Source organism: Mus musculus, chromosome 5 (assembly GCF_000001635.26).
Source record: "Mus musculus strain C57BL/6J chromosome 5, GRCm38.p6 C57BL/6J".
Lineage (NCBI taxonomy): Eukaryota > Metazoa > Chordata > Mammalia > Rodentia > Muridae > Mus > Mus musculus.
In genome coordinates, this window is record NC_000071.6 from 112,807,725 (window position 1) to 112,834,666 (window position 26,942).

At 49.4% G+C, this 26,942-nt stretch overlaps 1 protein-coding gene across 2 annotated transcripts in view; it reads right to left on the reverse strand.

The window, feature by feature from the left end:
* Myo18b (myosin XVIIIb) overlaps positions 1-26,942 on the reverse strand; it is a 207,586-nt gene that overhangs the window by 118,849 nt on the left and 61,795 nt on the right. For both annotated transcript variants that reach the window (XM_006535262.3, NM_028901.2), the window contains 8 exons: positions 26,651-26,810; positions 23,347-23,530; positions 22,436-22,655; positions 20,253-20,362; positions 9,906-9,971; positions 4,262-4,390; positions 3,862-4,005; positions 1,938-2,027 (listed from right to left, as the gene is read on the reverse strand). In XM_006535262.3, coding sequence (XP_006535325.1) covers positions 1,938-2,027; positions 3,862-4,005; positions 4,262-4,390; positions 9,906-9,971; positions 20,253-20,362; positions 22,436-22,655; positions 23,347-23,530; positions 26,651-26,810 — 1,103 coding nt within the window. The remainder of the gene's footprint in view (positions 1-1,937; positions 2,028-3,861; positions 4,006-4,261; positions 4,391-9,905; positions 9,972-20,252; positions 20,363-22,435; positions 22,656-23,346; positions 23,531-26,650; positions 26,811-26,942) is intronic.

The window sequence follows — 26,942 nt, forward strand, 5'->3', positions numbered from 1 at the left end:
CTAAGTAGCAATCAGGAAATGCAGATCATTGCCTCTGTAAGTGCCACTTCAAGCTCCAAACACACAGATTGGGAAGGAGCTGAAGGGGAGGGTTGGCGAGGACGTGTGCATGTTGTGTGGCAGCCTGTACATTTGTGGCATGCCAATTGCTGTCACTACGCATGGACAAGCTGCTCTTGCATAGACAAGTGGTTAGTGCCCTGCAGTTGACAATGCCACCACAGGTTCCTGTGTTGGATGTCAAACCCCACACACATGGCAAGAGAAGAGTAGGTGTACCTTCTTCCATCATGTGAGTTCTGGGGTTCGAATTCAGATCATTAGCCTTGGCAGCAAGTATTCTAACCTTTGGAGCCATCTTACTGGCCCTGTAGAAGTGTTTTGATGCTAGACTGAAAAACCAACTCTATAGCATAATTGACCATGAAGTCAAAGCAATGCTCGATTCAGACAGAGAATGAACAACACCAATCCTTCCTTCCTGTCCCTGCCCTCTCAGGCTCCCTCAACCATGAGCTTTCACCAGGATTACAGTATCAGGTATGCTCCAGGAAAGCAGAGTTCAGACCTAATCAAGAAACCACTGGTCACCCCATAACTGTCCAGCCACTATTGCTCCTGTGGGCATATCTTGCCTGGCAGCTCAGGATTGTAGCATGCAGGTACATGTGTACATGAACATATATACACATAAACATACATGCACACACTCACACTCGCATGCACGCACACTCACATGTACACACTCAAACACAAAAAGACATTCATGTACACACTGCACGCCCAGTATACATACAAATGCACACAAGCACTTGCACACACGCACACACACACATACAGATGATGCTAATTAAATGTGATGGAACACAAAAAAAGAACAAGAAAGTAGAAGACTTGCTGGGATGAAGTTCAGAGGAGAGGGAGGGGAATGAGAAGAAGTGTGATCAGAACAGATGTAAGTGTATTGGGAGAGATGCATATGCATGTGTGTGTGTGTGCATTGTGTGTTTGTGTGTGTATTGTGTTTATATTGTGTGTTTGTGTGTGTGGTGTGTGTATGTGTATGCATGTGTGTGTGTGTGTGCGTGTGTGTGTGTGTGTTTGTGTGTGTTTTCAGGGGCTGGAGAGGTGCTCTGTTGTTAATAGGACTTGCTGCTTTTCTAGAGGATCTGAGTTTGGGTCCCAGCACCCACAACTGAAGACTCACAACTACCTGCAACTCCAGCTTCAGGGAGTCCAGTGCCCTCTTTCGGCCACACTGGGCTCTGCACTCACATGCACAGATCCACACAAACACAGAGAGAATTAAAAAAATAAGAGCACATCTTAAAACAAAACGTTTACCATCCTTTGCTACAACAATGGAGGCTGCCTGAGACTCAGTCTCCAAAAGGAAAAGGTTAATAGCAGACAGTGGGTGGTGTAAAAAGGGAGCTATCCCAGGAAAGGGGATCTCAGAATGAGGCTGAGCTTCTTGTTCACATGTGCCCTGTGCTTCCTGTAAAGGCATTTAAACTAATTATCAATAACTTGAGGAAAAGCAAAAAGGAAGCAGCTTCCCACCTGGGAGCCATCTGTCCATATGTTGGTCAGTTTTTAAATTTCCCTATCGAATGTCTTGTTTTCCAGCCGACTGACGTGAGTTCTCTGCGTGTTCTGGACTCTGCTTATGTCATGTACGACAATGTTGATGTCATGTATTTATCATGTCTCCATTTCACCCTCTAGTGAGCACCCTCCCCATGTTTGTCGTGGTGAGACAGCCCTCAGCCCAACCCTTTCACCTTTTGTGGCTTACGCAGGGAGGGAACTTCTCTCTTTGGGACCAGATGACGTTGGGTGGTTGTGTGGAGTCGGGAAGATGCAGGGTGCCATTGCTGCCCGAGTGTCGTGGGCTGAGGCAGGAGATCTAAGTGTGCGGCAGGTGGGAGGCCTACCTTGCTCTCCAGCAAGTCTGTGTTCTGTCTGAGCTCACTCCTCGAATTCTCTGACTTCTGTAGCTTCTGTCTCAGCAGCGTCAGCTCCTCCTACAAGACAAATGTCCATGCAGAGGCTGGCCGGGGTCAGCCTCATGGTCCACTTCTGTTAGGAGAAGTCACAGTGCCCAAGGCTTTGGGGACTTGAGGAAACCTAGTGAGCCCCTCTAGGGCAAAAGGGACGCCTTGCACTCCATGCTCCCTGAAAGTATCTGAAATGCTCACATCACATCCACAGCTTCAGCACGACACATACAACAGTATCTAGGGTCTGCATCCCACCTCATAAATTCATGTAATTAACTTTCAATCAAAAATAGAGCCTTTGGGAAAAAAAAAGGGGGTGACTGGCCATGGCACAGTGACCAGCCCAACTGGGACTTCTCCTTCACCATTTCCAAATATCAACACCTCTGCTCTTAGGAGTCTGGAGCACACGTAGTCCTGAGTGCTTATCTTCTTCAGATGGGGACAATGTTCAACCGTAAACTGTCTGTGTGTGTGAGTGCATGAGTATGCATGTGCACATGCATGTGCATGCATGTGCACATGCCTGTGCGTGTGCATGTGTGTGTGACTGTGATTGTGCAGAATGTGCTCAGCACTTCATCCTCACAAGTGTCACTCTCCCACCAGGGGCTGCTCTCCAATCCTGTGACACCATTATTGGGAGCAGTAGCAGGTGACAGAATGACATTTAGGCTGTGGGCACAAGGGAGTACTATGCTGCACTAAAGAAGAGCAAGAAAGGGCTCCCTGAAATGCCCTTGGGTGTGGGAAGCCACATGTGCCATTACAGAGTTGCATTGACTACTGCTGGCCACCACGCATAAGTTTGGACAAACAACCAATGTGTACATATGCAGTAAATTTTTTGCAAAGACACTGCCTGGCCCAGGCATGATAATGAGGCTTTGAGAGTATAACCAATCAGATGTGAGACATGCAAATGAGGTATGATAATGAGGCTCTGTGAGGTACAGAGAGTAGCCAATCAGATGAGGAACATGCAAATGAGGCGTAGTGCATAACCAATCTGGGTGTGAGACATGCCTCTCCTAGGCCTATATAAGCAGCACCAGTTCTGGGCTCGGGGGTCTCTTTGCCTCTGCAATCAAGCTTTCCCAATAAACGTGTACAAAAGGATCCTGTTGCAGCGTCATTCTTGCTGGTCAAGTCGGGCGTGCACAAGACTTGGGTACATCTAGAATATATTGGTGAGAGCGTAGCACATGCTTCACATGGTGTGCCTCAACAAAAGTGTTTGGGGCCACAAAGTGCCAGATATCAGGCTTTGCCAGTTTGGGGACATTCGTATGGACTTCACTAGTGGTTATTTTTCTATGAAGGCTGCATGGCTCACCTTATATTTGCTGTTTGTTTACAAAATAAAGGAGCCTTGTGTACAACTTGAGATATCTATAGATAGATATAGATTAGATATAAATAGATATAGATAGATATAGATATATAGATATAGATGTAGATATAGATATATAGATATAGATAGCACAAACCAGAAGCTGTCCAAAACAGTTGCCTACCTGAGGAATGGTTGTATGTGTGTGTGCGCACGCACACATGTGCACATGTGTGTGCATGCATGTGTGTGCATGTGTGTGTTGGATGGCAAGGATTTCTCTGAGAGATGCCAAAGCCCCCTGACTGGGATTACAGCAAGCCCTGTGGCCCAAGAGTGACTGGCACAATTAACCAGCATCCCATAGAGCAGCTGTGTTTGGGGGAGGACAGTCTCAGCTGATGGAAGTCTGCAAGCAAATGAATGGAAAGCTGTTGAGCTGTTGGTCAATGGCCACCAGGGACCTGAGTGCTGGGTACGAGCACGAAGGTGGGCGGGTGTCACCACCCAGAGGACCGAACCCACCTCCTTGGCTCGAAGCTGCTCAGTGCCGAGCGTGGAACTCAGCAGGGGCCGGAGAGACGCCAGGAGCCCCCACCATGGCCAGTCTTTGACCTTCAGGAACACAGCTAGATTCTTCTGGATACACAGTGTAGCCAGCCTGCGGATCTGAAGAAGGAAAATGGGGGTGTATGGGGTTCGCCTGCCTGGGAGAGGGGACAGGGGGACAAACCAGATGGAGAAAGCAGAGCCGCAGCCTCGTTTACCTATTTATTCCAGGCACCTACAGCACAGGCTGTAGAGGTGGGGAGGTGTCTCATGTCAGGGTGAGCTCTTGCCCAAGTGCTCTTGGGGCACCCCTTGGATGGGGCATCATGGGGGACTCACAGTCATGCCTGCTCATTCAGACCTGTATGATCAATACCTTCAGCTTCTTATATTCCTGGCGAGACAGAAAGCCCCTACAGGCTGCTTGGAAGAGAACGATATTCCGGGACACCAGCTTCTCCCGTTGCCTCTCCAGCCTGGAGACCACACCCGCCTTGAGGAAAACCTGGAGTCAGGGGAGGAAGGTACAGGTGAGGCCTCTGCCTAGCCTGAGTGTCTGAGGGTTCCACTCGAAACCCATCTCTCTTATCAGGATGCAAGTGGTCTGTCTTCTCATGGTTCCTCTTTCTGCCTCCAGCTCCCGGCTACCCAGCATGCCCAGGCATCTGTAGCAGGACAGATGTACCCCACCCCCACCCCTGGGGCTTTTACAAAGGCAAAATCTGGGGCTGGAGATGTGGCTCAGTTGATAAGAGTGCTTGTCTAGCATTCCAGAAGTCCTGGAATCTGTCTGTATGTCATGGAGGCACACTCTGGAATCCCAGCACTTGGGTATTGGAAGCAAGATGATCAGAAATTCAAAGTCATGTCTGGCTAATGGTGAGCTCAAAGCCAGCCTGGGCTACATCCTGGTGGCTGAAAGGCAAGCCTGGGCTACATCCTGGTGACTGGAAGGCCAGCCTGGGCTATATCCTGGAGACTGAAAGGCCAGCCTGGGTTACATCCTGGAGATTGAAAAGCCAGCTTGGACTACATCTTGGAGACTGAAAGGCCAGCCTGGGCTACATCCTGGAGACTGAAAGGCTAGCCTGGTCTACATGAAACACTGTCTTAAAATAAAAACAATGAAAAGAAAAAAGGAAGAACCCCCACTGAACCACAGCCTGAATTTCACCTTGATCCTTATGGAAGGGCAGGTATGTTAGTCTGACAATCACTACCAGGGCAGATGTGCCTAAATCCCTACAGGACAGGGACAGACTCCTCTCTGGGTGGCAGTAATTGCAGGTTCTGGGGCCTCATCCCAGGCTATCTGGAGCCCATGCATTTGGCTGGTCCCAAATATTTATTATCATTGACAAAGCCACCTGAGAGACAGTGCCTAGAAACACCCAGACTCAGCACAGAAGCAGGGAACAGGCTGTGGGAAGGGGCATTGCCCTCCTGGTTGGTGCACCCCTCCCCTGAGCTGCTGGGCTCCTGCCCGAGCCCACACCTGCCAGGCTACAGAGCATCAAGAAGAGAAGAAGGTGTTGGTGGTGTCGGGATCAGCATGGCTGCATCCCATAGATGATCCATGACCAGACTGCAGAGAACAGGATGCAAATACCTGGAAACCCAGGGATGCCAATCAGTAGGAGATAAAGAAGACTTGGGTTTGGGTTCAGTGGGCTTTAGGGACCCGAAGCTCTGGAGGCAGAGTGTGTCCCTGACTACACACTCTTCGGTTCCGTACACCCTCAGTCTGCCTCCCCACCTGCCAAGGAAAGATGTCTGGTGGTCGACTTGAGCCAGCCCTGTCATTTGTCAGAAGAACCCAAAGCTGTCATCCTATCTGACATCCCTGCATGGTGACGCTGCCAAATAAAAAAATGGATAATGTTTATCTAGTGGTCAGAACAGACTAGAACTGGACGTAACAGTTACATGGCATGTCAGAAAGAAAGCACTTGGCATGCAGGACCTGAGAGGGTTGCTATTTTGATTTTCCCATTTTATGGGGGTGGGGGGGAAACAAAGGCCTCCTCCGTGCTGGGATTAACAGTGTGCCCACCATCGCCCTCAGCTTTTTCCATAGGTCCTGGGAATGGGACTAAGGGGAAAACGTTTTAATGGCTGAGTCGTCTTCCCAGGCCCTCCCCTATGGGCTCCACATTGTCCCACTGTGGTAAATCATTCTCCCAATTAATTCAATAGTAGATGACCCAGAAAGCGGAGTCTCGAACCCAGGACTTGGGTCCACAGATCAGAAATTTGAAATCCAAAGGGAATTTGAATCTAATGGCAACAAAGGTCTCGGTGGGCTCTTCACCACCCTAGACCATTTTCAGTAAGGGGCCCCTTGGTCCATCAGATCCGATCATGAGCCTACAGGAAGGTGGGAGCGAGTTCCACTGAGGGCCCAACTGTTTCGCAAATCAGAGACCACCAAGACAACCAGCCACTCCTGACCCTCACACTGCTCAGTAACTGCTGGACTGATTTCACAAGCCGGTGAGTCTCCAAAAGCTGCCATTAAAAGAAGCAGCAGCAGCAGCAGCAGAAATCAATGATCAAAGCGGTCACATGTTGCAGTAGGTGGAGGGTGCTGCCCAGTCCATATTGATTAAGTATGAGAATTTCATTTAAGAGATAATTGGAAAGCACTGTACAAGTCTACACGTCCTCAGCTCTACAGATGCAAAGCCTGATCTGTTTCTTTTCTTTCCTTTTTTTTTTTTTTTTTTTTTTTTTTTTTGAGAACGTGATACTACCAAGCCATTAGACTGAGTGTGGAATCACACTTTGTCAGAACTGCCAGAGCCCACAGCACAAGCCTCAATAAGGTGACAGGGGCTGGAAAAAAAAACATCACAAAGAGAAATCTAGATGATTCTCTTCTCAGGGGTCCACCTGCTTATCAGACCACAGCAACGAGGAGCATCCTGCACCCCACCTCTAAGGAACGTACGGGGGCTCACTACTGTTCTCAGTCTAAGACCGCAAACCCAGGTTTTTCCAAAGCTCTTGCTGGGTGACAGTTTCTGAGCCCAGGCTAAGGGATCCTCTCCTTCGGGTCATTTTATAGATTAGAGGAGTTTCAGTTCTTTTGAAAGAAAAAACAAAACAAACAAACAAACAAACAAAAACAGCAGATCTTTCTGTATCCTAAAGATTCTTTTCAATATGTATTTATGTTCACCTGCATGAATTTATGTGCACTGCACACATGCAAGTGGCAGCAGCAGAGGCCAGAAGAGGGCATCATCGGATCCCCTGGAACAGGAGTTAGGAACTGAACTCGGCCCTCTGCAAGAGCACTGAGTGCTCTTAACCAGTAAGCCATCTCTCCAGCTCTGAGGGTTTTCGTTCTTTAAGCCTTAAAATGTGTCCTTATCTGACAAATAGCTTGCTCCACTGGGAGATGCGTTCTGTAAAGAATGGCAGCTTGGCCTTGCTAAATGAAGTGGGCAGGGGCAGAGAGCAGGATCCACGTTACAGATGTGGCAACTAAGACACAAGCTCGTAAGGAAGCTGTGAGCCCGGGCAGGTTCTCTCTCCAACTGGGCTTTCCAGAGGCTTCCTGCCTGTCAGTACCAGATGCGACAATGGCAAACCCTGGTGTTGAGCCTGGCTTCTCAGAGGTCACCTTGGCCTCCATGACGCTGGGTGACTGCCAAGCACTGAGCAGTGGCAACTGTGTACCGTTATAGGAGGTTTAGGCTTCTCGATTGCCAGCCTCTGCCTCTGTAAAACCACACAGTAGCTTCTATTTCCTCCCTTGCTCTGCAGTGGCCACTGAGACTGTGGGGACCAATTTCTGTATTCATGAAATAACTGGGTAATTATCTAGCCCAGTGGTTCTCAGACTCCAGCATGCATCAAAGTCGCCTAGAGAGCATGTGTGGGAGCAGCCGGTGCACTCCTCCTGAAGTCTCTGCTCCGGTAGGTCTGAGCCGGAACCTGAGGATTTGGGGTTGGTGCAAGCTCTCAGGCAATATTGCTATAGATGGACTAGAGAGATGGGGGGAACCGAGAAACCGTACCCCCACCTGAGTCAAGACCGAGGGACCCTGCATGAGTGTGCTCTACAGGCCCGCTGTCCACCAGCGGAGGCTCAGCATGAGGGGAGGACCTGGGGACTCTAGCCTTTATTCCTTAAGGCTCTCTAGAAATGAGCTCCCCAGAGCACAGTCTCAAAACATGAAGCCGTCTGGAAGTCTAAGGCTTGTGGTGAGAGCCCAGGAGCACATGGTGTATTCTTTCTATCAGAAACATGTGCGAAGGACTTGGGGGTAGCGGAGACCTGGGTGAGCCCACAGGGACCCGCAGCTTGGACCAGAGTCCAGAGATGCTAGTGTGTTTACAACAGGTTATTGAGCAGTGGGTCTTGGGATGATGTCTGAGCTCACCAAGGAGAGGGTTTCTGTAGGAGAACGCCATGACCGCAGCCTGTGGGGAGAGCAGAGCCTCCCCCAGAGCATCATAGGCACCTGCTGTCAGGGGTCTGCCCTCTCAGGTTAGCTGGCTATGGTGACCGATCTGTGAATGATGGGACAGTGAGGCTCCACCCCTCTTGTCTGCACCCTCTCTAAGTCTTCGTTCTGAGTTCATGTCCAATGTCCTGCCGGTCACTAGCATGGTTCTTGAGTTTGAAACCCTGTGCTCACTTCCCAGGCAGCTTCTAGAGTTGGTAATGACTATGCCACAAAAAACAAAAGACTGAGGGTTCCAGAGTCAAAGAATTTAGGAACCCTAAAATACCATGCTTCCTTTTGTGAGAACCAGCATGTTGGGGAAACACAGATATCTTCTGTAAAGATCTATGCAGATGGAGGAAGAGCTTTAAGCTTCAACCCCATTTGGAATATGGTATCTCTCTCCTCAGGTCGTCCACACTCTTCTCAGGCATTCCTCTGTCCACCGATTGCAGTGGACAGACAAGGAGGGCTATGTGACAGTCACTTGCAAAGGAGAAAGTAGGAGGCTGCATCTGAGGAAACAGGCTTCCTTCTGGTATGGGATACGGGGTAGACATGCAGTTAGACACAAGGTAGCTGAGAGAAACTCCAGATGTGTCTTGGAAGCTGTCTCCTGATGGGCAGAGTTCTGTTGTCATTAAATGTCTCTGATGCTGCTATTGGGGGTCACTCACAGGTGTGCACTAGCTATTAAGGGTCTATGACATAGTTTGGATGTGAAATGTGCCTTATGCTAATTCCAACAGTTAGACCTCACCAGCTGCTGGTGCTATTTGGGAAAGTTGTAGAACCGTTAGTGGGTGGAGCCTTGCTGAAGGAAGTACATCACCGTGGTGGGTCTAAGGTTTTATAGCCAGGCTACACTTCCTGTTCTCTCTCAGCCTCCTGGATGCCCGTGCAACAGGACCATTCAGAGGGTTCCTACCACCATGCCATGGTGAACTATAAGCCAGAGTCGACTCTTTCTTGCTTTAGTCAGGTATTTTTGTTGGACGCTGATGTCATCAGAACATGGCTTGAACATTACGCCCTTCCCCCTTTTTGGAGATTTTGAAAAGAAACACCCATAAAGGGAGACTTGAGAGAGAGAGAGAGAGAGAGAGAGAGAGAGAGAAAGGTTCCTCTTCCTCCTCCATGAATAAGCCCACCTGCTTCATAAATATCCATAAGTACGTCTTTAGAATCCACAGTCTCAGGGTAGCCCATTCTTATCTCTCTCCAAAGTGCTTTCTTTGTTCTGCTAAGTAAACCACTGCACAGACAGGTAGTCTCCTGACTGGGCTCTTCCGTCTAAGAACATCTTCAGGATGCATACAGTTCTTTCTGGAGCTCAGGTTATTTAAGGACCCAGGTGTCAACTGCTCTAGGCTCTTGAATTTCCTGGGCCAGGGGACTCTAAGAATGACATTTCTGGTGTCACATGGGACACTGTGTCATCTTGACTTTGTAAGAGGGATGGGGACAGAAGTCATTTGTCCCCTGTAGACCCAGAGATGAGAATTGGGTGCTGAGTTACCATAAGGAGGAGGGTGGCTGATCTAGGCAAGTGACTTTACTCACTTGGCTGTGCCCCACGGCCACAGCTTTCTTCTCCAGATCCAGGGTCTTCAAGAGTTCCTCTACCACCTGCGGGGAGGAAGAAGAGAGAATTTCAAAGAAAGCATGGAGTAAAGAAACAAGCTGAAGGTCAGGCTTACTACTTGGCAGGATGCAGGAGAGAGGAGAAAGAGGAGCCCCAACTCAGAGGGGCAAGTGTGGGAGAGGACTGTATCCCAGGTCCCAGCCACATGCAGCACATTTCACTGGAACCTCCACCAGGCCCAAGTGTGTCATCTCTACAACATAGTCATCCCACAGAAGTTCCAAGACGAAAGAAGTAGTGGAGGTGAGGGGAGCTGGTGCAGAGAACAGGATATCTGTATCTGTGAAAAGGTAGCCATTAACTGTGCTCATCTGATCTGACCTTGGTCACACAGAGAGCCTGTGGCTGTCATCTCCTCTTCTCTCCACGACTCTAAGACCTTGCCCTGTGCAAACAGTGGGGGCTTAATGACTATAAGGAGGGGAAGGAAGGAAAGGAAGAAGGAAGGGAGGGAGGGAGGGAGGGAGGGAGGGAGGGAGGGAGGGAAAGAGAGGGGAGACAGCAAGAAAGTAAGGAAGGAGGGTAAGGGAGAGAGGAAGGAAGGAAAGAAGGAAAGAAAGAAAGAAAGAAAGAAAGAAAGAAAGAAAGAAAGAGAGAGAGAGAGAGAGAGAAAGAAAGAAAGAAAGAAAGAAAGAAAGAAAGAGAGAGAGAAAGAGAGAGAGGAAGCTTTAAGGAAGGAGGGAGTGAGAAGGGAGGGAGAAAAGAAGGAAGGAAAAAAGGAAGGAGGGAGAGAGGAAGGAGAGGGAAGGTGGAAAGAAGGGAGAGGGAGAGAGGGAGGGAGGAAGAAAGGGATGAAAGAAGGAAGCAAAGAAGGAAGGAAGGAGGGAGGAGCAGGGAAGGGAGGAAGGAAGGAAAGAAGGAAGGAGGGAGGGAGGAAGGAAAGAAGGAAGGGAGGGAGGGAGGAAGAAAGGGATGAAAGAAGGAAGCAAAGAAGGAAGGAAGGAGGGAGGAGCAGGGAAGGGAGGAAGGAAGGAAAGAAGGAAGGAGGGAGGGAGGAAGGAAAGAAGGAAGGGAGGGAGGGAGGATGGGAGGGAGGAAGGGAGGGAGGGAGGGAGGAAGGCAGGAGAAATGAATTTCCTCAGAGATTTTGGAGGAGGCGGAGATGACTTCCAAGGGAATCTTCCTCTTGTCAAATAGCTTTGAAACAAACTGCTAGACTCTGCCCCTTCAGATTGCCCCACCCTGTACGACCGCCATCACACTCCCTCTTCCAACACCACCATGTGCCCTCCCCCCCCAGCCCCCCTGCAATCTGAAAGTCTATTATGTCCATCAGGAGAGTAATTGGAAGACCCAAGAAGAAGGAAGAACACTGCAAATCCCTCATTCACCCCAGGCCAAGGGGACCATGGGATATTTCTTGAGACAGCTCCTAAAACTGTGTGTTAAAATCTAGTCCCAGACCACAATCAACCTCCTCTCCTGATGGCCTGCAATAGTCTCCCACCACACTCCTCCCAAATCTGAGTAGTTTCATTTATTACATTGTAGCCTCAAAGAAATGTTCCAAGGGAGTTGTAGGCAGCCAAGGCGCATAAAGCCAATACGCCCAAATATAAAGTCTCTTCTCTCTGCACAAGAGGAGAAGCGTGGTAAAAATTGGCTGAAAGTAAAATGGACGGAGAAAGTGGGATCCCAGCTGGAAACATTATTCTCAATCTCTTTCAGAGGCAAAGGCTAGTTAGTGTGTGTGCTTGAACAGAAAAGTGGACAGATCTTGGGTTAACCCCAGCACTTTAGGAAGCTGAGGCAGGGGGATTGTGAGCTTAAGGTCAGTCTGGGCTACCTAGAAAGACACCCCCCCCCCAGACTCAAACAATAAGACTTGGAGTTGCATTCACCTGGGACCAGGCTTTATTCTCTTCAAGCATAAAAGAGATCTCAGGCCAGTACTTTACTGCAGCCTCCCTCAGACTCCTTTTAAGAAGAAGGAAGAACAAATTGCAGATGTTGGTAGGGCCTCGCCTACCACACGGTCTACGGTCATCACACCAGGGAAGCTGGGCACCAGTGTACACCTGCAGCTTTCCGCTTGAGCACAACCCTCGGAAAAGATCTAACAAGAGAGAAGAAGCCTCACAGGTTCTCAGCAGCAGTATAGACACTACCTAACTGTGGAGACACTGCCTAACTGTGTAGACACTGCCTAACTGTGTAGACATTGCCTGACTGTGAGCTCAGCCACCATAGGAACGGAGGGCTCTTCTCTAGCACTTGATTTTCCTAGAATATCTCAGACGTGGGCAGGAATACTGGCCCTAGAAAAACCCTTCTGTCTTGCTGACACCAGAGAGAGGACTGGGAGAGAACTCTGGTCCAGCTGAGCAAGTGAGTGGTGTTATCTCCGATCTCTTTCTCAACATTGAAATGATGTTAATGACCCCGTCCAAGACCTTAAAACCCCCAGGGAGGCTTCATTGAGCTAATAGGAAAAGGAGTTTGTCAATGACTTTGCATTTAATTATTTAATTGCTGTTTTGTTATCCTCATTAATATTAACACGAGATGGAACCATATGGAAGTGCTCTTTGTTTAAGCCGATATCAATTATTCAATTTGGTTCAACACAATGCAATCATTGTCCAACAGCCTGTTATTTAAAAAAAAATGTGGCGGGGATCCAGGTCGCTGTGTGGAATAGTCTCCTTGTCATATCAGCTCTTCCACAGACATACGAGGCTCATATCTTAGTAAGGAATGATGGTCTGTGAGAAAAATACCGGTCACTTTACTCCTAAGAAACACAGCTTCCTCAGGCATGGTAGCACATGCCTTTAGCCCCAGCATGTAGGAGGCAGAGAAGGTGAGTCTCTATGTGTTGGAGGCCAGGTTGTTCTAAACAGAGAGTGCCTGGTCTACATAGTGAGTTTTGGCAGCTAGGGCTACATAGAAAGACCTTGTCTTTAAAAAGGGAAGGACAAAGCTGGTTGTGGTGGTGCGCACCTTTAATCCCAGCACTCAGGAGGCAGAGGCAGGTGGATTTCTGAGTTCGAGGCCAGCCTGGTCTACAAAGTGAGTTCCAGGACAGCCAGGGCTATACAGAGAAACCCTGTCTCAAAAAACCAAAAAAAAAAAAAAAAAAAAAAGGGAAGGACCATTTTCAGCCTGCCTTTTAATCCCAAGTCTTTTTCCCAATGGTTTGTGCATCAAAGCCTCTGCCATAAATTATATATTATAAAATATATAAATAAATATATTGTTCTCCTTTACCAGAGAAGCAGCTGAGACCCAATGTGGTGAGAAGGATCATGGTCCAGGAGAGGAGGCTAGAGGGTCCAGGAATCAGCTCATGGATCTGGTCTCCACCCTCTGACACTGGCACCCAGACAGGGATCCTCCACTCACTGGCTGTGTGGCCCTGGGCAAGCAGCTCCTGCCTCTGGGCCTCAGTGCATGGGGTCATACACCTGGTTTAAGGAAGGGGACTTGCAGAGGTCATAGGAGTGGCCTGCAAGAGAGAGGTTTCCAAAATGGTGGCTCAAGGAGCTTCCCCACCCCTCTCTGTTCTGCACAACCATCATAACAACGGCTACGGTTTCATAACAGAGCAAATTCGACTCTTGACGAACTCAACAAAACGATTCAGCAAGATGGGAATCAGCGACTCCTGGGAGCCCTGCTGAAGCCTGGGTCAGAGCAGTGGGGGCTGGCAGCCATTTTGACTGCAGGCTCTTATCTCTGCTCCCCAAATCCTACCCAGCTCTGACTCGGCAGTGGGGCCACCAGGCGAGTCACACCAAGAACGCAGCCCCTTCTCAGCTAGGACAGTCTCATGTCTACAGAGCAAGGCATGGCTAAGCTATACCCCAGGCCTGTCAGAAGCAGTGAGAGCTCAGCAGCAGCCGCAGAGAATCAGTCACAGTTAAGGCGGTGGCTCTGACTGAGGTGAGCCGTGGCGCCTATAACCACAAACCTCACACGTTGTAGGCAGTGGAACAGCCAGTGGGCTGGAGGTACCTTTCATATCTGCTTCATGCTAAAGACAAGCCATGGGCATGGTCACAGAGAGACAAGGGACAGAGCCAGACACTGGAACTCAGTGTATGGCGGCTCAGGTGTAGACAGCATTCCATATTGAGCCAAGACTCATCAGTAAAATAGAAATACTACCCAGAACAACAAAACCAAAGGCTTTAAAAGTTAGGCAGTGACACCAGGGGGCTTGTGCTTGGTGAATCAAGTCACCAGATGGTTAAGAAAGACCCATGCCTAAAGGTCATTGTCTAAGATGCTCAGTTTTCAATAGAAGTTCTCTCTCTCTCTCTGTGTCTGTCTGTCTATCTGTCTGTCTGTCTGTCTCTGTGTGTCTCTGTCTCTCTCTCTGTCTCTGTCTCTCTGTCTCTCTCTGTGTGTGTCTGTCTGTGTGTCTCTGTGTGTCTCTGTCTCTCTCTGTCTCTCTCTCTCTGTCTCTGTCTCTCTCTGTCTCTGTCTCTCTCTGTCTCTCTCTCTGTCTCTCTCTCTCTCAGATATTATTACTTGTATCAGGGGAAGGAACTTTCAGAATGTGGACTCTTAGCCCACCGATCACAGATTTACAAGTACTCACTGTAGATTTGTTCAGAGACCTGAAGAAAGTGTCGCTCAATGAGTAAAGAGACAGAACAGGCTCTAGGCGTCTCCACGGCAGACCCTCTGATGAGATGTACCGGGTCCTGGGTTTGATTCCACAACACCAAAAGAAGGATGTGTTAATAAGCATCAAATGTAAAAATACCAAAAAAGAGATGTGAAGATTAAAAAGGACTGCAAAACTAAGAGTGGAAATTCTTCATTTGTGAAATCAAACCGCTGGACCTACAACTTCACCACAGGTGAGTTGGTGAGTTGGGAGTGGTATCCAAGGGATTGCCTGAATTGAATAACACAGAAAGGTGGGAATAAAGAATTAGTCACGCCTGGCAACAGAACAGAGCTGCATCTGCATGATAGAGCATCGAAGGACAGGGAGAAAACAGAATGGAGCCTCACAGCTTAAAACTTCCCCAAATTGTGTTCCTTCCTAAAAATAAAAGCTTCCTGGAGCTCCCAGGAGTTCAGTGAGTTCATTGGAAGGTGAGGAACCAAGGAAGTCAGAGCAGAGCTTGTGGCAGCAAGAAAAGTAAACTCCAAATGGCAGAAAATCTTGACCATGCAAGAGAGAAGCCATGAGCCTAACAGTGACTGGCTGGTTTGACACACACATCCAGGGTCACTTGGAAAGAAAGAACCACAGAGGAGAGATCCCCTGGGTCACACTAGCCTGCAGTCATGTCTTCCTGGATCGTTCATTGATGGGAGAGGGCTCAGCCCACAGTGGGTATCACCATTCCCTAGAAAGGTGGTCCTGGGCTGTATAAGAGAGGAGGGAGAAAGAAAAAAACATGGAGAAGCACGCAGAGTTCCTCTGAGGCGTCTCTTTAAGTTCTTGCTTGAGTCCTCACTCGATCTGCCTTGTGACGGACAGTCACCTGGAAGATGAAGTAACCCTTTGTGTCTCTATGTTCCTTTAATCCATGGTGTTTGTCACAGCCATAGAAAGCAAACACGACCCTGAGTAATGAAGCCCAGAAGTCAGTGTAACTGCACGGTAAAGATGCTGAGAGGGGAAAACCCTTTGTCAATCAATACCTTACAGAGCTGTGCTTCTAATCCTCCCAAAACAAGCTCCACCCATGCACACACAGGCTGGGAAAGTCAGTGCTACCAGATCTTGTATTCAGATTTGAGGCTGAAGGAAATGTTGACTCAAACCTTTAAAGACTGGAGAATAGCAGAACGCATTTACAGGAAACAATTAGAAAACAGTCTGAAGCCTTGTGTCATGGTGCATGCCTTTAGCCTCAGAACTCAGGAGGCAGAAGCAGGAGGATTTCTGGGTTAGAGGTTAACCTGGTCTACGAGCAAGTTCCAGGATAATGAGGTCTATATGGCGAGACTGTCTCAAAAGCTAAAATATGAAAATATATCTTAAGTGAATTAAAAAGACATAAGATTAAGTTTAAAATATTGAGCTGTATTAATGGGTTTATGGCATCTACCTATAACAATGGCACCAAGGCGTCAGGAGGAGGTGGGTCTGTGGAACAAAAGCTTTCTTTTGATTCAGTCTGGAGCCCAGTTGAGGGGGCAGAACAAATACAAGCAACACTCTTCAGACTGCGAATTTAAGAAACATACCATCACTCTGACACAAAGACAACTAACTGGACTTAAACCAAAGCCGCTGCTACAAATGACGAGGGACGTGTCCGGTGATGAAAGCGTTAACCTGCCAGCCAGCCAGGTAGATTCTTAGAGCCTAGGCAGAGAGCCTCAAGGCGTGCAAAGCAGAACAGGGAGAGAATTAGAAAAAGTAAGACAGCTCAATATGAGTGGCCAAGGGCGTTAACATCTGTCTCTTAATAATTGATAGATCAATTAGATGTAAAAATCCTGCCCCAGAGTTCTGTCACAGGGCTTCCTGTGTCTAGGATGTTGGAGCAGGATGTAGCCAGGAAGAATAAAGAGTGGTGTCTCACATGGGGCCACAAGAGCTTGAGAAAAACCCAGGGCTGAACTGGGTGACTGCATTGAGCTTGTTCAGACATCTGCAGGTTGAAGTCAAAGCCTTCACCTTGAACTCATGAATCCCTTCCTCACACATGGACCACATCACAGTTAAAGACAGAAGGCTTCATTTAACCCTCAGGGTCCTGACTGTAAGCATCAGGCAGCAAAGAGGCGCATCAGCAAACACCCTGCACGCGTAATGGCGTGGGCTAGTGTGATGGAGAAAGAGTATGTAGTGAAGCAAAGAGCTATCCAGAGGCAGGGACCCAGCAAGTGCGCAGGGAAAGGTGCTGGGATTAACGTCCAGAGAGCAAGTTTCAGCACCGCAAGTGTGGACAGCTCCCTCTCCAGTGCGTAAAGAACTGAATACAGTATAGACAGGTGTGATGGAAGCCAAAGAAAGTATTGTCTTCCCTGGAGCTTACTCGAGTAACTTACACGGGTGAGGGAACAGTGCGGGGAGGGAGGGGGTGAGTCGCCATATGCGGGTGAACCTGGGTCACCTGCAATTACAGCAAGTGCTCTTAACTGATAGACCATCTCTCTGCCCATAATAATTATTGTTAGTGTTCTGTGTAAGGACCCAGATGAGAGTGTGGGTTTGAATCCCGCCTCTATTTCTGCCTGGCTCTATCGTCCTGCTCCAGCTGCTTCTGAAGAGAAAAGAAAGGCTTTGTCCTGGAGACTGGAAACTCACCTTGTGCCTTGGTGAATGTAAACTTCTGATCCTTCTGCTCCTACCCCCTTAGTATTGGGATCTCAAGCGTGCACCCCAACACCAGGAAACTATTTTGTGATGTGAACGTGAGGGTGCCCAGTACCCAGGCAGGGTGCCTCTCGGTGGAACCAGCCCAGCATGCGAAGATACCACATGTCAGGTGCAAAGGGGACTTTGCTAGGGTCCATTTTCCACCCCGACAAGAATCCCGTCTGCTGCCGTCTAGTGTCTGAGGGTGACATTGACCTTTCTTAGCTGTCAGATTTGTCTCACTGGATTCCAAGGTCTTAACCACTCTGTGTGCAGAGCCTGCCGGCTTGCCCACGAGTACACACTCATGTATAATTCATGGCCCATCACGGTGCCTGACAAATGAATATTTATTAGCTTTTTCATAAGAGGCAGGATGATGTTTTTTTCTTTCTTTGCTACTGAAATTCTATGCCCCAGCAAATGAAATTTGTGAACAAATAGGAAGAAAGAATAAGAAGGAAAAAAAATTCTCCCAAGCAAGTCCATTGCACTGGTAATTTTCCATTCTCTAGGGCCTGGAATGTGTGTGGATAGAGGTGGATTTGGCTTAGCTGCTGCAGAATCCTGCTGACGAGTCCAAAGTCTAAATGCTGCTGTGTACTGCGCCCGTCACCCCTGTAGGAAGCTCCCTCACATCCCAAGTCTGCTCTGCTCCCAACTGGGCAGGAGCCACATAGTCTCCAGCACTGTGGACCTTCTGTATGGCGATCAAGCATGCATGGACCAAGAAGAAAGGACCCCGGAAGCTGATTGGGTTGGAACCAAAGCAAACTGTAGGGCTTCCAAAGTGAGCTGCCAAACATAGAGAGGGCAGCTTACTCTCACACCGAGGGGAGAGACCCCACAGAAGGAGCTGTCTGTCTGCTGGAGCCAACCTGTGCCCTGGACAGAAACCAAGGGACCTAAGACTGTGATGCCATTCACCCCTGCAACCTCACGGTTCATTGGGGATGGCAGTGTGAAGAACTCCAAGTACACTTGGGCATGTGTATGCACACACACACAGACACACACGCACACAGACACACACACACACACACATGCATGCATGCACACACACACATGCATGCATGTACACAGACACACACACACTCATACGAGGGAGTGCAGAAGTGATGGTGCACTTTGGCTGTGAAGACTATGGACCAACCACCCTTTACCTTGACCTTGAAAGATGCTTCAATCATTGCCACTGTAGTTGGTGGAGGCAGATAACACATGTGAAAGCCCCTCCTGTGTGCCAGGACCTGTGCACGGCACATCAGCTATTTTACAGTATCTTATCATCAGAGTCCTGATGGAGGCAGCCGCTGCTGCTGCTCCCACTTTAAAGGTGAAAAGACTGAGGCAGATTGAAAGTCACTTGCCGGTGTGAGAGCTGAAGTCAATGCATATCTGACTGACCCCAAGACCCATATGCTCCGAACAACCCTCCCCTGGAATTTAGAATCTGGATTTCAAGGAACAAGCCCATTAACACCTGTGGAATTCATTTCTAAGGGCCCGATACTTGCATCATCTTCAAAGGACCCATTTGCCAAAGTGACTGAGTGTACTTGCTTCTCGAACCTGCACCATGAATGCACCAGGCATCTCTAACCACTGAACCCACAACCATCCTTCATTGGTAGCTCCACTGGGGACAGGAGGGTGTGAGGGGTGAGGTGAGGCTTCACGGGTTAGAGCAGGACTGGAAACAGGAAGGCAGGGGGAAAGAATTGAGATAGATTGTGTGTGTGTGTGTGTGTGTGTGTGTGTATCTGTATGTGTGTGTATCTGTGTGTATACATATATGTGTATCTGTATGTGTGTGTGTATCTATATGTGTGTGTGTGTCTGTGTGCATGTGCATATGTGTGCATGTTTGTGTTTCTGTGTGTCTGAGTGTGTCTGTATGTCTGTGTGTGTCTGAGTGTGTCTGTATCTGTGTGTGTATATGTCTGTGTGCATGTGCACATGTATGTATGTGCACACAAGCATGTGCTTGTGCATGTGGCTGTGTGTCTCTGTGTGTGTATGTATGTGTGTGTGTATATGTGTCTGTGTGTATGTCTGTATGTGTCTCTGTGTGCATGTGCATATGTGTGTAGGTTTGCATATCTGTGTGTGTCTGAGTATGACTGTGTATGTCTGTGTGTGTCTGAGTGTGTCTGTGTGTGTATCTGTGTGTGTATGTATATGTATCTGTATGTGTCTGTGTGCATGTGAACATGTGTGTATATGTACACAAGCATGTGCCTGTGCCTGTGTGTGTCTCTGTGTGTATGTATGTGTGTGTGCATATGTGTGTACATGTCTGTGTGTATGTCTGTATGTGTCTCTATGTGCATGTGCACATGTGTATATGTGCTCACCAGCATGTTTGTGTGCATGTGCCCGTGTGTGTCTGAGTCCATATATGTGTGCAAACACTGAATACATGCTTGTTTATTCAGCCACCTGGGTAAGTTATTGAGTACTTGCTGGCAAACTTAATTTCAATTAAAGACAAGGACCATTGAGACATCAGAGCTAGAGGAGCCTGGAATGAGTGTCCCTGAGCTGAGGTTAGCAAAGGGGACATCAGAGAATGTCCCCTGGAGAGAGGACAGCCAGTGCAAAGGCCCTGAGACAGTCTGGTCACTACACCGTCATGTGAAGTACTGCTCAAACATTCCCATACACCACCTCAGGCCTCAGGGGCTCAGTCTCCTTGGGTTTTGTGCCACCACAGTCCTTGTGAAGTCGGACACATAGCCAACCAGGCTATTTCCTCTAATTCTTACCTTTCATGTTCCCCATGCAGGCTTCAGAGGGCATTCTGAGTAGGAATAGTCTCAAGGACATTGTTGGGTGGTAGGATGGAGTCTGGGGCTGCGGTCTGACTCAAATCTCATGCTACTCTCTGCAGCCCCCTCTCAGATCCTTCCTGGTCAATCTGTGCCATGAGCAACCCACACAATACAGGCTCTGTGGCCTCTTCCTACCCGAGACCCACTTTACACACCTTCCTTTCATCCAGTTCCTCGGAGGTCAAGTCAAGCTTCTTTAGCAGTGCAGGGTCCAGCACCTGGAACCGACGGCGGAACTGAGCGAGCCCCATGTGTTCAGCGTAACCTGGGGACAGAGCAGGCCAGTCACGGGTGGGGAGACATAGGCAAAGCTCGGTCCATCAGTGCTCAGTCAGAACTGGCTGCTGCACACATGTCCCTGCTCTGGGGGTTCTGTGAACAGTCTTTGTCCTCAGCAAGACCTTCTGGGAAACCCTGCAGCATCTCTCCTCTCTCCTCTCTCTCCTCTCTCCTCTCTCTCCTCTCTCCTCTCTCCTCTCTCCTCTCTCCTCTCTCCCCTCTCCCCTCTCCCCTCTCCTCTCTCCTCTCTCCCCTCTCCCCTCTCCCCTCTCCCCTCTCCCCTCTCCCCTCTCCCCTCTCCCCTCTCCCCTCTCTCCTCTCTCTCCTCTCTCCTCTCTCCTCTCTCTCTCTCTTCCCCCTCTCTCTCCTCCCCCTCTCTCTCGCTCCCTCCCTCTTTGATACCTTTCCCTCCAGTGTCCCATAGGGAACTGCGTTTAAAGCCTCTGTACACTGCCCAAGGCAGCATCATGCGTGCTTCTCATATAATCTATGAAGCAAGAAAGAGTACTGTGCACAGACAGGAGACACCACGCACATCATACCATACACATATATCATAAACACACATACCACACACATCACATGAACACATTATCACAAACACAGCATACAACACACACACATACACACTCATGCAGACATGAACACATCACATACACACGCAAACTCATAAACACACACGTAATCACATATACACAGGCATGCTCACATACATGTACACATATGTACATGCTCTAGAACACCACAGACCTGCTATGAGTCAGGCAGCTTTACTGGCTGTGGGGCCTGGCTGCCAGCTATGAACTCCCTTTGTAAACTCCCTTTATTTTCCCCTATGACATTGTCCATTTCCCTCTGCCTGAGCTGACATGTGTGGTTGTGTGTGGTTTTGTGTGTGTGGTTTTGTGTGTGTGGTTTTGTTTGTTTGTGTGTGTGTGTGTGTGTGTGTGTGTGTGTGTGTGTGTGTGTGTGTGTGTATATATAGAGGGTGGATCTCAGCTTTGTGCTAAGGACTCCCAGCTTCCCTTTTTTTTCTTATGACATTGTCTGTCTTCTTCTGTCTGAGGTGATGTGTGTGGTAGCGTGTGTGTGTGTGTGTGTGTGTGTGTGTGTGTGTGTGTGTGTGTGTTGACACTGGGTTTGCAGGGACCACAACATGGGACATCAGAGACATTATACAAGCAGGCTGCATGGGACAGCTACCAGGCCTCTGCAGAGAGAGCAGCCAAGCTCAAACTTTTGAAGGCTGTGTGACAGAAGGGAATGGGGCAATTTCAGATCAAACCCAACGCGTAAGATTAACCAGCGGCAGACACCACAAGCACGGGCTTGCACACTAAACAGATCCAAACCCTCTCTACTGCATAACTCCAGGCTTCCCACCTCTCTGCCACCCAGCTGCATCTGGCAGAAGCCAAGTGGCCAGCGAAGGCAGCCATGACCTCCCCTGGTGAGCAAAAGTCCTGCATCCAGTCTGACCTCATTCCCACAGACCACAGCTCTTCTCTCTCCCTCCCTTGCCCCTGGGGACCCTCTGCTGATTGTCCCCTCACTTGCCAGATGAGAGCTGATCCTTCAGCCTTTAGACCTGATTATTGCTCTTTCTCTTCTGGGGGTACCCCTGCCCGCTAAGAGTAGAAAAGCCCCCAGGGACCTGTGAGCCTCTTGACTCTACAGCAAGGGCACGGACCCTCACGCCCTCAAAGGACAACTCATTTGAAAAAGTCTACTCTTATATGGACAGATATGGAAGGTTAGGCCTAGCCTTTTAGAAAACAGAAACAATTCTGGAAGTTACATGGGCTTCAGACTCAGGGAGACCTGATTCACGGTCAAGCCCTGCCTTGTTCCCGCAGTGTGACACTGAGTATTCTGTCAGCATTTTGAACCTCAGTTGCTCCATCTGTAAAATGGCAGACAGATGCAACTTGCCTGGGGCACATAGTAGGTGTTCCTGTTCTTTGGGTGCCTAAAAATAATGAGTGTTCATGTCCTATGGCTGCCTGGCACACAATGGGAGTCCTCAGGACAAGGTTCTCTGTTCCCAGCTGTCTCCTACCTGCCCTGTGCAGTCGTAATGCCTCCAGGATATGAGAGCCTGCGAGCTGAACCCTCAGTGCTGGGATGTCCAGAGCTGTGGGTTCGTTGGCTACACCTTGGTCCCCACTGGGCTGTGATGGTGATGGAGTCCTTTGCCCAGCCTTGCTTTCCACTGTGGTTGGCACAAGACAGTGGATGAAATGCAGCCGAGACCTTCTCAGCAAGCTGATAAGAGCATCCTGGAATGGAAGCAGACAGGGAATCAGAGCCATTGTCTCGGGGGGATGCAATCGGGCATCTGGACAGTCCCCAAACACACATTCATCCTGGCCTGCACATCCTTTGGGACCCGCTATGTTGCACATCTAGGACCTCGTATTTACTGGTTTACGCTCAGGAAAAAAAGGAGGCCTTTATAACAGCCCCTGGACACAGATGGGGAAATTGAGGCATAGGAGAGGCCAGTGAGGTGCCCAGGTCACCCCCAGTAGAGTTGTCATGGTTACCATGAATGGAAACTAGGAAGTAGAGCTTTGGAGCATGCGTTCTGTTAACAGGTTAAGGAAGCCTGTATACATCAGTGCTGGATCCTGCTGCCTGCACCCCACCAGGATCGGTGACTTGGGGAGAAAAGTAGGTATAACTAGTCTGATAGTGCAGACAAGGAGGCCCTGGTGATCCACGGGTATCCCCAAAGGCCTACAGCTTGACACCAAATACCCAAGGCTCTAGCCTTGGACCTGGGGAGTAACTTCTCAAAAGTGGCTGTGGGTCACACTTCCCAAAGACCTAGAACCTTTGTGCTCCCCTCAACAGAACGAAGGAAAACCCTCCTGTGGTATTTTGGGGGCATGGTAGAACAAAGCAGCCTGATGGGGTGTTGGTCCCTGTCATGTAGGTCCAAGGCCACAGGGAACCTAGCTCACTCACCATCTGCAGCTTGATTTGGGCACAAGGAGCCTTCCTTTTCACTGCAGCAAGGCTGCTGGCAAAGGCCCTCCGAACCACACGACTCCGGTGCAGAGCCTGCTGGGAGGTACCCTCAAGCCCGGCCACTGCTCGGCACACAGGAGGCAGCTTGGCCCGGGCCTGGAAGAGGCTCTGCAGCTCCTCCCTAGTGAGGAAGAGAGAGGGGGTTGCAGGGGACTCTCTGGGAAGCTCACCCATGTGAGAGCAAGGCATAGGCCCCTCTATTCATAACACTCCTGTCTGTGGAGCCTTTGTGTCAGAAATGCTGGTTCCTTCCTCAGCAGCTCTCTCCTCCCCTGTCTGGAAACATCTCCCTCCTGGCAATCCACAAAGCCTTCCATATCCTGAAGGCTTGGCCATGTTAAGTATCCCGAGAACAGGCCAAGTATACAGTAGGCACTAACTGTGTGATTGCACAGGCCAAGTATACAGAAGGCACTAACTTCGTGATTCACTACTACACGATACTAATGAGGCGCCAAGGCTCACACTAAGCAGTCTCCCTTCCCCCCAGTTTTCCCACATGCATGGTGAGAATGCCTGGCTCCCTAATGCTCCTTCATGAAGCCAAGCTGGCTTTGCTCAAAGGCAGAGATATGGAACCAACCTAGGTGTCCAACAGAGGGAGGAATGGAGGAATGGATTTAAAAAAATGTGGCTTATATCACAACAGAATTCTTCTTAGCCACAATGAGGAATGAAGTCAGGCCACTTGCACAAGAGTAGCCGGCACTGGAAATAATCGCATTAGAAGACCCTGGGTCCATCTCAGGAAGACAGAACCATTGCTTTCTCTTGTCTGTGGATCCTGGACTAGATACAGACATAAGATCATGTGTGTGCTGATTGCAAGACAGTAGTAGACTCAAATCCCTCTGGGAGCAAAGAGGGATAATGGTGGGGGAGGGGCAGCAAGGTAAAAAAAAAAGAATGAGAACAGACCCAAAGCTCGTTACATGCTACCCCGTGGACACTATCCAACCCATCAGATAGAGCGATCCACAAGGGAGCTGGGAAAGAGGCTCCACATAATCCTTCGCCATAATTCTTAGTAATACATCAATGTTTCTTTCTTCAGAAAGAGAAAAGGCAGCTGCTGTTCCAGTGGGTGGAGCTGCAAACCCGGGGCCTGGTACCTGCCCAATGCCACCAGCTCTATCTCCCCATGAAGCATTCAGAGACCTTTCTTCACTATCAAAAAGCTCAGGGTCCACTTCAGCTACAGCCTTAAAGGTTTGTGATCCAGACTGATGCCTGCTGGCTCCTGGGAGCCTGAGATGCTAGGATGAACTAAAAGCATGAGCCCATGGCAGGATCAATAGAGGCATAGCACACAGTGTGATCAGAGCAAGGACTGACTGGGGTGTAGAGTATCAGCACTAAGAGCCATGAGCCTAGGGTGGAGAAGGCAGGTGCTTCCAACCCCAGCCCCAACCTGACGTGTGGGATCCGTCTACTGCGGTAGATGGTGGATGGAGATCTCTGCTTTTCCACTTCTCATATGACCTTGGGCAAGTTCCATGTCCTCTCCAGACTATACCTTGAGGAACACACAGCTTTCAGAAAGCCCTTGAGTCTGTCGATGGAGTCCTAGAGACCCGTTCACAGTCCTGGTGGGCTCACTGAGGCCCTGACTACAAAGCCTCACCCTAAGATCAAGCGGGGATTGTTCTTTCGGTCACCAGGATTAGACTCTGGAGGTGACCAGCTGCAACAAGGTCAAAATGGTCTTTTAGATTTGTTTAGGTGGTGGTTTTTGTTTTTTGTTTTGAATAAGAGTTTTGCTGTGAGACCTGGCTGGCCTGGAATTAGTTATATGGGCCAGGATGGTGTCAACTCACAGAGATTGACCTGCCTCTGCCTCCCCTTTGGAGTGCTGGGGTTGGAGGGATGCATCATCACACCTACAGAACATTCTAAGAGGACGCATGCCCAGTGGTGCTATGGCTTCTGGCTGTTGCTCTCGCGCTGAATCCCAAGCTCACCCAGTCAGTAAGAGTTTGTCCCACCATTTCATGGCTCTACCCCTCATTTGGCTTCAGCTGTCTGGTCTCAGAGAAGGAAGGGACTCTACAAGATCCCAAGGCATGCTCAGAGCCTGCTACAACCCAGGCTTCTCCGGAAGCTACCTGCTGCTTTACATTGTAGAAGTTTTACAGTAAGCATGAGTGTGTAGCCAGCACCTTCATGTCTCAGGCTGTGGTGTGGAGGCCCAAGGTTTCCCATATGAGCAGGAGGGCACTGAAGCACAATGCACACATCCCCTGTCTGAAAGGCAGAACAGGCCTGCTGAGTCTTCTGCTGGGTGTGGCTTTGACTTTAGTGTGAAGGAAGCCATAGGAGAGAGAGTGACTGCTCACTGTCACCCCAGTATCCTAGATCCCCATTCGCTAACCCTTCTCTTGCTATATTCCCAGTACGGGTCTCTGCAAGAGCTGTGAACTCCCATGGCTTTCTGGGTTTGGGGTTTCCATGAACTCTGATCATAAGACCCTGAGCTTCCCTGAGCGCCAGGTGGGTTCAAGCTATAGCCAGCTCTGCCAGGAGAGATGATTGGCCTAGTGGTCAAACGAAAGGAACTTCACCACTGGTGACGCATGTTTCCTTATCTGCAAAATGGAAGTATGGATGTAACGCTCCTCTAAAGCATGTTAGGACAGGATGCAATGCGCAGTCAGCACACACTCCTTCCAGATCCAGCTGCTCACCCGATACACGAGCCCCTCCCTCTCTCCCGGCACTATGCTCTGCCTCAGTCGGTTTCCAGCGCTGGACTTGAGATGCATGCACCCTCACAAAGCAAGCGTTTTCTATTAACCTAGAAGTGGAATCTGGATTGCTACAGGGCCCCACGCCAGTGCTTCTGGGACGAGCGATCTGGGAGTGCAGAGCTGGGAGTGCTTTTCCTACTGCTACAAAACATATCATTTTGGTTTTATGAGCCCCCAGGTTCTAAGGATGTCCATAAAAGTTACTCCAGGCACATCATCTCTCAGATACTTAATGAAAGGTGGAAAGCCAAAAATGCGGAGACACGGCTTTTCAGCTGTGCGCTGACTCCCCTCGAAAGCCTGCTCTGCACTGCTGCTGGGTCTCCTCTGCCCCAGGGGAGACATTGTGCTACTGCAATTGGAGTCATGGCCTTGGTTCTGCGGCAGACAGAATGAGGTTTCTAGACCGCCCTTGTTGCTTACTGGGTTGTTGCTGAACAGAAACAGCCTAGGGATCAATGCCCCTGCCCTGTCCCATGCCCAGGTTGGCTCACCTCTTTGACTGCTGCAGGATTTGAGGGGCCTCCAGGGCTGCGAGGTTGGGCTTGGCCCTTCGAAGCCAGCCTGTGAGGTCGTAGCGCACAGGGTCCCTTCCCAGCTGGTGGAAAAGCTCACACTGAAGGGGCTGCTCACAGGTCCGCATGGAGGGGGGTTCTGGAATAAGATGGTAGTGTGTGTCGGGGGGGGGGGGGGAGGCTGTCAGGAATACATGCATTCTGTTTGCATACCCTACCACAGATTTTAAAAATAGTTAATGGATTTCTAGATAGCTAAAGCGGTCTGTTC